The 10,673-nt window shown below is 56.7% G+C and overlaps 1 protein-coding gene across 1 annotated transcript in view; it reads left to right on the top strand.

Moving 5' to 3' along the window:
- The first annotated feature begins 276 nt into the window (after nucleotides 1-276).
- Nucleotides 277-10,673, top strand: part of LOC145340785 (lysophospholipase D GDPD1-like) — a 14,625-nt gene continuing 4,228 nt past the window's right edge. Inside the window, exons 1-5 of the mRNA XM_080185248.1 lie at nucleotides 277-415; nucleotides 3,716-3,758; nucleotides 7,182-7,317; nucleotides 8,929-8,974; nucleotides 9,773-9,891. Coding sequence (XP_080041374.1) covers nucleotides 277-415; nucleotides 3,716-3,758; nucleotides 7,182-7,317; nucleotides 8,929-8,974; nucleotides 9,773-9,891 — 483 coding nt within the window. The remainder of the gene's footprint in view (nucleotides 416-3,715; nucleotides 3,759-7,181; nucleotides 7,318-8,928; nucleotides 8,975-9,772; nucleotides 9,892-10,673) is intronic.

Below are 10,673 nucleotides of genomic sequence, written 5' to 3'. Positions count from 1 at the left end.
CAGGGGAAATGTTCGACCTGACCACACACACACACACCCTAATCCTCCACAACTCCCAGATCTCCGGCTGCTCAGGAAGGCGCAAAGTCCAACCTGACCGGTTTGACCAGAAACTGTCGGTGATCAGCCGTGCCCCCGGGAAATGTCCTGGGCCCGCCTCTAACGCTTCCCTGTCTGGAGGCTGCTGAGAGTCACTCGCCCTCGAGGCGGAGGGGAGAAGAACCCTCCGGGGAGAGAGAGAGAGTAGGGCTGCGGGGGGGGGTGGGAGCTGTGGAGATGGATCAAACGTGCCTCCCTCTCCTGTCCGTCGTGGCGGGGTACCTCCTCGCTTCTGCCTACCTCCTCAGGAACCCCGGAGTGCTGCACCGCCGCAAGTCCCTCCAGTTCGGATGCAGGCACATCTCTCACCGTGGGGGTGAGTGTTGGGAGGGGGGGGGGAGGGAGGGAGGGAGGGAGGTGAGGGGGAGGGTGGTGGGTGGGGGCGGGCGGGGGGGTTCCCAGTAGGTGCCCTCCGAAGTTCTCCCCCTAACCTCCTCCCTCCCCGCTCTCCCCAGTTAGCAACGGTTCCTCTGTAACATCCTCATGTTCAAATCGCCCTCCCTATCTCCGCAACCCCCCCCTCCCTATCTCCGCAAAACCCCCCTCCCTATCTCCGCAACCCCCCCCCATCTCCGCAAAACCCCCCTCCCTATCTCCGCAAAACCCCCCTCCCTATCTCCGCAAAACCCCCCTCCCTATCTCCGCAAAACCCCCCTCCCTATCTCCGCAAAACCCCCTCCCTATCTCCGCAAAACCCCATCCCTATCTCTCAATCCCCCTCCCTATCTCTCAATCCCCATCCCTATCTCCGCAAAACCCCATCCCTATCTCCGCAAAACCCCATCCCTATCTCTCAATCCCCCTCCCTATCTCTCAATCCCTATCCCTATCTCTCAATCCCCCTCCCTATCTCTCAATCCCCATCCCTATCTCCGCAAAACCCCATCCCTATCTCCGCAAAACCCCATCCCTATCACCGCAAAACCCCCCTCCCTATCTCCGCAAAACCCCCCTCCCTATCTCCGCAAAACCCCCTCCCTATCTCCGCAAAACCCCATCCCTATCTCCGCAAAACCCCATCCCTATCTCCGCAAAACCCCATCCCTATCTCTCAATCCCCCTCCCTATCTCTCAATCCCCATCCCTATCTCCGCAAAACCCCCTCCCTATCTCCGCAAAACCCCATCCCTATCTCTCAATCCCCCTCCCTATCTCTCAATCCCCATCCCTATCTCCGCAAAACCCCCTCCCTATCTCCGCAAAACCCCATCCCTATCTCCGCAAAACCCCATCCCTATCTCTCAATCCCCCTCCCTATCTCCGCAGAACCCCCTCCCTATCTCTCAATCCGCCTCCCTATCTCTGCAAACCCCCTTCCTATCTCCACATCCCCCTCCCTATGTCCGCAAAACCCCTCCCTATCTCTGCAAAATCCCATCCCTATCTCCACAACCCCCTCCCTATCTCCTCATCCACCTCCCTATTGCCGCAACTCCCTCCAGCCAACAGCCACTCCCCTCCATACCTCTTTACCTCCTCCAGCCCCCAACAGTCCCCTCCCTATCTCTGTAACCTCCTCCAGCCCCTACACCCCCTCCCTATCTCTGTAACCTCCTCCAGCCCCCTACACCCCCCTCCCTATCTCTGTAACCTCCTCCAACCCCCTACACCACCTCCCTATCTCTGTAACCCCCTCCAACCCCCTACACCCCCTCCCTATCTCTATAACCTCCTCCAGCCCCTACACCCCCTCCCTATCTCTGTAACCTTCTCCAGCCCCCCTACACCCCCTCCCTATCTCTGTAACCTCCTCCAGCCCCTACACCCCCTCCCTATCTCTGTAACCTCCTCCAGCCCCCCTACACCCCCTCCCTATCTCTGTAACCTTCTCCAGCCCCCCTACACCCCCTCCCTATCTCTGTAACCTCCTCCAGCCCCCCTACACCCCCTCCCTATCTCTGTAACCTCCTCCAGCCCCCCTACACCCCCTCCCTATCTCTGTAACCTCCTCCAGCCCCCCTACACCCCCTCCCTATCTCTGTAACCTCCTCCAGCCCCCCTACACCCCCTCCCTATCTCTGTAACCTCCTCCAGCCCCCCTACACCCCCTCCCTATCTCTGTAACCTCCTCCATCCCCCTACACCCACCCCCTATCTCCTACGACCCGCCAAGATCTCTGCGCTCCCTCCAATCCGGCCTCTCGTGCATCCCCCCCCAATTCCCATCGCTCCGACTTTGTGTCCAAAGGGTGGGTTGTGGTGGGGTCATGATGGAGTCACTGTTGCGTGGGGGAGTCACGGTGAGGGTCACGGAGTTGTTGAGACATCATGCTGGGGTGAAGGGGGTCACTGTTGGATCGGTGATGCATTTTGGAAGGTTTAATACAGCTTGGAAATATACAGTAAATGGCAGAACCCTTAAGAGGCAGAGGGATCTGGGCGTACAGGTACACAGAGTATTGATAGGCAGAGGGATCTGGGCGTACAGGTACACAGAGTATTGATAGGCAGAGGGATCTGGGCGTACAGGTACACAGAGTATTGATAGGCAGAGGGATCTGGGCGTACAGGTACACAGAGTATTGATAGGCAGAGGGATCTGGGCGTACAGGTACACAGAGTATTGATAGGCAGAGGGATCTGGGCGTACAGGTACACAGGTCACTGAAAGTGGCAACGCAGCTGGAGAAGGTGGTCAAGAAGGCATACGGCATGCTTGCCTTCATCGGCCGGGGGCACTGAGTTTAAAAATTGGCAAGTCACGTTGCAGCTTTATAGAACCTTAGTGAGGCCACACTTGGAATATAGAGTTCAATTCTGGGTCACCCACACTACCAGAAGGATGTGGAGGCTTTGGAGAGGGTTACAGAAAAGATTTACCAGGATGTTGTCCCTGGTATGGAGGGCATTAGCTATGGGGAGAGGTTGGAGAAACTTGGTTTGTTCTCACTGGAGGTTGAGGGGGAGACCTGATAGAAGTCTACAAGATGATGAGGGACAGAGTGGAGAGTCAGAAGCTTTTCCCCCCCCCAGGGTGGAAGAGTCAATTACGCGGGGGGGCCACAGGTTTAAGGTGCGAGGGGCAAGGTTTAAAGGAGATGTACGAGGCAGATTTTTTACACAGAGTGGGGGGTGGGTGCCTGGAACTCGCTGCCGGGGGGGGAGGGAGTGGAAGCGGATACGGGAGTGAGTTTTAAGGGGGCGTCTGGACAAATCCATGAATAGGATGGGAATAGAGGGATATGGTCCCCGGAAGGGTAGGGGGTTTTAGTTCAGTCGGGGGTGGGGCAGCACGGGACGGTGCAGGAGGGGCCGAGGGGCCTGTTCCTGTGCTGGAATTTTCTTTCTTCTTTGTTCTTTGAGGGGTTCAGGGTGGGTTTGAGGGGTTCAGGGTGGATTTGAGGGGGTCACAATGGGTTTGTGGGGGTTAGGGTGGGTTTGAGGTCGTCAGGATGGGTTTGAGGGGGTCAGGATGGGTTTGAGGGGGGTAGGGTGGGTTTGAGGTGGTCAGGGTAGGTTTGAGGGAGTCAGGGTAGATTTGAGAGGGTCAGGATGGGTTTGAGGGGGGTCAGGGTGGGTTTGAGGGGGTCACAATGGGATTGGGTGGGTCAGGGTGGGTTTGAGGGGGTCATTGCAGGGTTGAGGAGGGTCTTATTCTCCCACTGTTCCTCCACAGGGGCCGGTGAACGGATCGAGAACACCATGGAGGCTTTCAGGCAGTGAGTATGAACCCCCACCCCCCCCCCACCTTGTCCCCTCACCCTCTACACCCTCACATCACTCACCCTCGCATCACTCACACCGTGCAGACTCCAGAGCCCAGGCCAGAATCGAACCGGGGTCCCTGGCGCTGTGAGGCCGCAGTGCTAACCCACTGTGCCACCGTGCCCCCCAGATTTGTGGACAGGCCAGGTGGTCGATGTTGGGGAGCATTTCGAGAACACTGACCACAATTTAGTAAGCTTTAAGGTACTGATGGATAAAGATAAGTGTCGACCTCAAGTGAAGGTGCTAAACTTGGGGGAAGGCTAATTCAAGAATATTAGGCAGGAACTGAAGAATGTAGATTGGGGGCAGATGTTTGTGGACAAATCAACATCTGGCCTGTGGGAGGCTTTCAAGCTGACAGGGATTCAGGACTGGCACATTCCTGTAAGGATGAAGGATAAGTTTTGGGAACCTTGGATAACGAGAGATATTATGAGCCTGGCCAAAGAGAAAAAGGAAGCATTTGTCAAAGCAGGGAGGCTGTGAACACACAAAGCAAGGGTGGAATACAAGGGAAAGTAGAAAGAAACTTAAGCAAGGAGTAAGGAGGGGTAAAAGGGGGTCACGAAAAAGCATCGGCCAGCAGGATTAAGGAAAATCCCATGCACGTACAAAGACCAAGAGGGTGGCCAGGGAGAGGGTTGGCCCTCTCAGGAACAAGGGAGGGAATCTATGTGTGGATACAGAGGAAATGGGCGAGGTATAAATCAATACATTGCGTCACTATTTACCAAAGAGATGGACTCGGTGGATGTTGATTCTGGGAAAGGGTGCGGAGATAGTTTGAGTCATGTTGAGATCAGATAGGAGGAGGTTCTTGAGAAACATTAAGTCCCCTGATGGGGATATACCCCAGAACATTGAGAGAGGCAGGGGAGGAAATTGCTGGGGCCTTGAGAGAAATCTTTGTGTCCTCACTGGCTACAGGGGAGATTCACAGAGTATGAAGTCTCACAACACCAGGTTAAAGTCCAACAGGTTTATCTGGTAGCAAAAGCCACGAGCTTTCGGAGCGCTGCCCCTTCATCAGGTGGGTGGGGAGTTCTGACCACAAACAGGGTATATAAAGACACAAACTCAATTTACACAATAATGGTTGGATTGCGAGTCTTTACAGGTAATCAAGTCTTAAAGGTACAGACAATGTGAGCGGAGAGAGGGTTAAGCACAGGTTAAAGAGATGTGTATTGTCTCCAGACAGGACGGTTAGTGAGATTTTGCAAGTCCAGGCAAGTCATGGGTGTTACAGATAGTGTGACATGAGTCCAAGATCTCGGTTGAGGCCGTCCACATGTGTGCAGAACTTGGCTCTCAGTCTCTGCTCAGCGACTCTGCGCTGTCGTGTGTCGTGAAGGCCGCCTTGGAGAACGTTTACCCGAAGATCAGAGGCCGAATGCCCGTCACCGCTGGAGTGTTCGCCAACAGGGAGGGAACAGTCTTGCCCGGTGATTGTCGAGCGGTGTTCATTCATCCGTTGTTGTAGCGTCTGCATGGTCTCCCCAGTGTACCATGCTTCGGGACATCCTTTCCTGCAGCGTATCGGGTAGACAACGTTGGCCGAGTTGCAAGAGTATTTACCGTGTACCTGGTGTATGGTATTCTCACGTGAGATGATGGTATCCGTGTCGATGATCCAGCATGTCTTGCAGAGGTTGCTGTGGCAGGGTTGTGTGGTGTCGTGGTCACTGTTCTCCTGAAGGTTGGGTAGTTTGCTGCGGACAGTGGTCTGTTTGAGGTTACCAGGATGTTACCCTGGTTATGGAGGGCATTAGCTATGGGGAGAGGTTGGAGAAACTTGGTTTGTTCTCACTGGAGGTTGAGGGGGAGACCTGATAGAAGTCTACAAGATGATGAGGGACAGAGTGGAGAGTCAGAAGCTTTTTCCCCCCCAGGGTGGAAGAGTCAATTACGCGGGGGGGCACAGGTTTAAGGTGCGAGGGGCAAGGTTTAAAGGAGATGTACGAGGCAGATTTTTTTACACAGAGTGGGGAGTGGGTGCCTGGAACTCGCTGCCGGGAGTGGAAGCGGATACGGGAGTGAGTTTTAAGGGGGCGTCTGGACAAATCCATGAACAGGATGGGGAATAGAGAGGGATACGGTCCCCGGAAGGGTAGGGGGGGTTTAGTTCAATCGGGGGCAGCATGGGTCAGTGCAGAGGGGCCGGGGGTGGGGGGGGGGGGCCTGTTCCTGTGCTGGAATTTTCTTTGTCCTTTGAAGCTCTGGACGTGAACGTAGGACAGTTAACACCATCACAAACACTTTTACCAGAATCCGCAGTGAGGTGAAGGGGATTAACCCCTGTGTCAGAGTAGAAGCAGCGACCAACATTAACTCCTTCCCCTCCTGACTGCCCAACAAGTCCGGTTATTCTGACGGCTGACTGAGTGGGCGAGGACCACTATGATCTGGAGGAGGGAACCGAGTGCAGGGTGTCGAAATTTGCTGATGACACCAAGATTGGGGGAACGGCAAATTGCGCAGAGGGTGCGGAGAGTCTGCAGAAGGATCTAGATAGGCTGGGCGAATGGGCCAGGAACTGGCAAATGGAATTTAATGTTGGCAAGTGCGAGGTGGTCCACTTTGGTAGGAATAATGGTAGGAAGGACTATTACTTACGTGGCGAAAAACTGCAGCAGGCGACGGTGCAGAGGGACCTCGGGGTCCTTGTGCATGAGTCGCAAAAACCCAGCCTGCAGGTGCAGCAGGTGGTCAGGAAGGCGAATGGGATGCTGGCCTTCATAGCGAGGGGGATTGAATATAAAAGCAGGGAGGTCTTGCTGCAGCTGTATAGGGCATTGGTGAGGCCGCAGCTGGAGTACTGTGTGCAGTTTTGGGCGCCGTACTTACGCAAGGATATTTTGGCCTTGGAGGGAGTGCAGAGGAGGTTTACTAGGCTGATACCGGAGATGAGGGGGTTGAGCTATGAAGAGAGATTGAATAGACTGGGTCTGTACTTATTGGAGTTTAGAAGGATGGGGGGGATCTTATAGAGACGTATAAGATGATGAAGGGGATGGATAGGGTAGAGGGAGAGAGATTCTTCCCGCTCAGAAAGGACAGCAGGACTAGGGGGCACAGCCTCAAGATAAAGCGGGGGGACAGTTTAGATCGGAGTTGAGGAGGAACTTCTTCACTCAAAGGGTGGTGAATCTCTGGAATTCTCTGCCCGTTGAAGTGGGGGAGGCTGCCTCGCTGAATATATTGAAATCACGGGTAGATAGGTTCTGATAGACAGGGGAGAAAGCGGGAAAGTGGAACTGATCCACTATCAGATCAGCCACGATCTTATTGAATGGCGGGGCAGGCTCGAGGGGCTAGATGGCCGACTCCTGCTCCCATTTCTTATGTTCTTATGACCTTGCCTCCTTCCCCAGCGCCTTGGCGTGTAACACAGACATGTTGGAACTGGACTGTCACATGACAAAAGATGGCCAAGTGGTGGTGTCACATGACGAGAACCTGTTGCGCCAGACAGGAGAGGACATCAACATTGAGGATTGCGACTATGCGGTGAGTGATGTTGGGGGGGGCGGTGGAAGGAAGGAGGGGGGTTTGCCATCATCTGAGAACTCGAACCTCTAACCCGGGAAGAGTCGGTGCCCGTGGGAGGACTCGTATCCCCTGGGGAGAGTCGGTGCCCATGTGGGGGGGGGGGGACTCGAACCCTCTGGGGAGAGTCTGTGCCCATGGGGGGGGGCTCGTATCCTCCGGGGAGAGTCGGTGCCCATGGTGGGGGGGGGGGGAGCTCGAACCCCCCCCCGGGGGAGAGTCAGTGCCCATGGGGTGGGGGGGTGGGTCTCAAACCCCCCCAGGGAGAGTTGGTGCCCATGGTGGGGGACTCGAATCCCCCCGGGGTGAGTCAGTGCCCATGGGGGTGGGGGGGAGACTTGAACCCCGCGGGAGAGTCGGTGCCCATGGGGGGGGTCTCACCCCCTGGGGAGAGTCGGTGCCCGTGGGGGGGACTCGAACCCCCCCCGGGGAGTCGGTGCCCGTGGGGGGGTCTCACCCCCTGGGGAAAGTCGGTGCCCGTGGGGGGGGTCTCACCCCCTGGGGTGAGTCAGTGCCCATGGGGGGGGGACTCGAACCCCCCTCCCCCGGGGAGAGTTGGTGCCCATGGTGGGGGACTCGAACCCCCTGGGGTGAGTCAGTGCCCATGGTGGGGGACTCGAATCCCCCGGGGTGAGTCAGTGCCCATGGGGGGGACTCGAAACCCCCGGGGTGAGTCAGTGCCCATGGGGGGGGACTCGAAACCTCCGGGGAGAGTCGGTGCCCATGGGGGGGACTCGAAACCTCCGGGGAGAGTCGGTGCCTGTGGGGGAGACTCGAACCCCGCCGGGGAGAGTCAGTGCCCGTGGGGAGACTCGAACCCCGCCGGGGAGAGTCAGTGCGCGTCGGGGGGGCGGGGGGGGGGGGGTTTGGGGGGTGGGGGTCCCATACCCCACGGGGAGAGTCAGTGCCCATGGGGGGAGGGTCCCGTACCCCACGGGGAGAGTCGGTGTCCATGGTGGGGGAGGGTCCCGTACCCCACGGGGAGAGTCGGTGCCCATGGGGGGAGGGTCCCGTACCCCACAGGGAGAGTCGGTGCCCGTGGGGTGGCCCCAAGGATAATGATGCACCTCTCACCTTTCCGAATCCAAGACTATGTAACCTGCCAACCTTGTGGTGGGACCAGAACGGGAGAACCTGTTGGATAGACCGAGAGACAGATGTGAGACACCACCAAGAGGTGATATCCCAGTGGTATTATCACTAGACTATTAACCCAGAACCTCAGCTAATGTTCTGGGGGTCCCGGGTTCGAATCCCACCCACGGCAGACAGTGGAATTTGAATTCAATAAAAGTATCTGGAATTAAGAATCTCCTGATGACCCATTGTGGGAAAAACCCAGTGATGTCCCTTTAGGGAAGGAAATCTGCCGTCCTTACCCGGGTCTGGCCTACATGTGACTTCAGAGCCACAGCAATGCACGGCTGACTCTCAACTGCCCTCCAAGGGCAACTAGGGATGGGCAATAAATACTGGACCCAGCCAGAGACACCCATGTCCCCACGGATGGATTAAAACATAAGCTGTGTATAACAGGTTCACGGTCTAAATATTCACCTTCTCTCTCAACAGAACCTTCCTGCCTACAAGGACAGACTGGAGGTTTACTTCTATCCAGGTGAGCAGAGAGAGACAGAGAGAGAGAGAGAGACAGAGAGAGAGACAGAGAGAGAGAGAGAGAGAGAGACAGAGAGAGAGAGAGAGAGACAGAGAGAGAGAGACGCAGAGAGAGGGAGAGAGAGACAGAGACAAAGAGAGAGAGAGACAGAGAGAGAGACTGGGGAGGGGAGAGACAGAGAGAGAGAAACAGAGAGAGAGGGAGAGAGAGAGAGAGGAATGAAAATGAGGAGAGCGGGAGTGAGACGAATAAGTCTGACGGATGGGAGAGTGTACGGATAGAACCGGAGAGACAGACAGTGAGAGAGGGAGAGTGAATCAAGAAGAGGGGAGGGTCAGTGAGGGCAGGGGTGGTTGAAATGAGGGAACATCGAAAAGGGGGAACGCTGAGATGAGGGAACGTTGGGATGAAGGAAGTCTGGGATTTGGGAGTGCTGGGATGAAAGAATACCGGGATTTGCGAACACTGGGATTTAGGAATGCCGGAGATTGGGAACACTGGTATGAAAGAATGGAGGGATTTGGGAATGCCGGGATGAGCGAACACCAGGATTTGGGAATAGCAGGATGGGGGATTGCTGGAATTTGGAATGCTGGGATTTGGGAACGCCGGGATTAGAGAGCACCGGGATCTGGGAATGCTGGGATTTGGGAACACCGGGATTTGGGAACACTGGGATTTGGGAGTGCTGGGATTTGGGAACACCAGGATTTGGGAACGCGGGATTTGGGAATATGGTGATATGGGAACGATGGGATGGGCAGGAAGATTAACAGTGGGTGTGATACTATTCCCCAGGTCACTACAGTCAAGGCAGTGATCACCGGATTCCTCAGCCTCGAGGAGGTTTTTCCAGGCTTTCCTCAAATTCCCATCAACATCGAGGTCAAAGCGGACAACCAGGAGATCATCCGAAGGTAAAATTCCCAATCCATCCAATCCCGTATCCCCTTCCCACCCCGGGGGAGAGTCGGTGCCAATGGGGGGGAACGGTCCCGTACTCCCCAGGGGAGAGTCGGTGCCAATGGGGGGGGGGGAATGTCCCGTACTCCCCAGGGGAGAGTCGGTGGCAATGGGGGGGAGTGTCCCGTACTCCCCAGGGGAGAGTCGGTGCCAATGGGGGGGGAATGTCCCGTACTCCCCCGGGGAGAGTCGGAGCCAATAGGGGTGGGGGGAGTGTCCCGTACTCCCCAGGGAGAGTCGGTGCCAATGGGGGGGGAGTGTCCCATACTCCCCAGGGGAGAGTCGGAGCCAATGGGGGGGGAGCGGTCCCGTACTCCCCGTGGGAGAGTCGGAGCCAATGGGGGGGAGTGTCCCGTACTCCCCAGGGGAGAGTCGGTGCCAATGGGGGGAGTGTCCCGTACTCCCCCCGGGGAGAGTCGGTGCCAATGGGGGGGAGTGTCCCGTACTCCCCCGGGGAGAGTCGGAGCCAATGGGGGGAGTGTCCCGTACTCCCCAGGGGAGAGTCGGTGCCAATGGGGGGGAGTGTCCCGTACTCCCAGGGGAGAGTTGGTGCCAATGGGGGGGGATGTCCCGTACTCCCCAGGGGAGAGTCGGAGCCAATGGGGGGGAGTGTCCCGTACTCCCCAGGGGAGAGTCCGGTGCCAATGGGGGGGAGTGTCCCGTACTCCCCAGGGAGAGTTGGTGCCAATGGGGGGGGAGTGTCCCGTACTCCCCAGGGGAGAGTCGGTGCCAATGG

This window comes from Carcharhinus amblyrhynchos, unplaced genomic scaffold, assembly GCF_965287045.1.
Source record: "Carcharhinus amblyrhynchos unplaced genomic scaffold, sCarAmb.v2.hapA chromosome_1424, whole genome shotgun sequence".
NCBI classification, from domain to species: Eukaryota; Metazoa; Chordata; class Chondrichthyes; order Carcharhiniformes; family Carcharhinidae; genus Carcharhinus; species Carcharhinus amblyrhynchos.
Note: the sequence above shows the minus strand (reverse complement) of the source record. Positions and strands in the feature narration are given on the sequence as shown.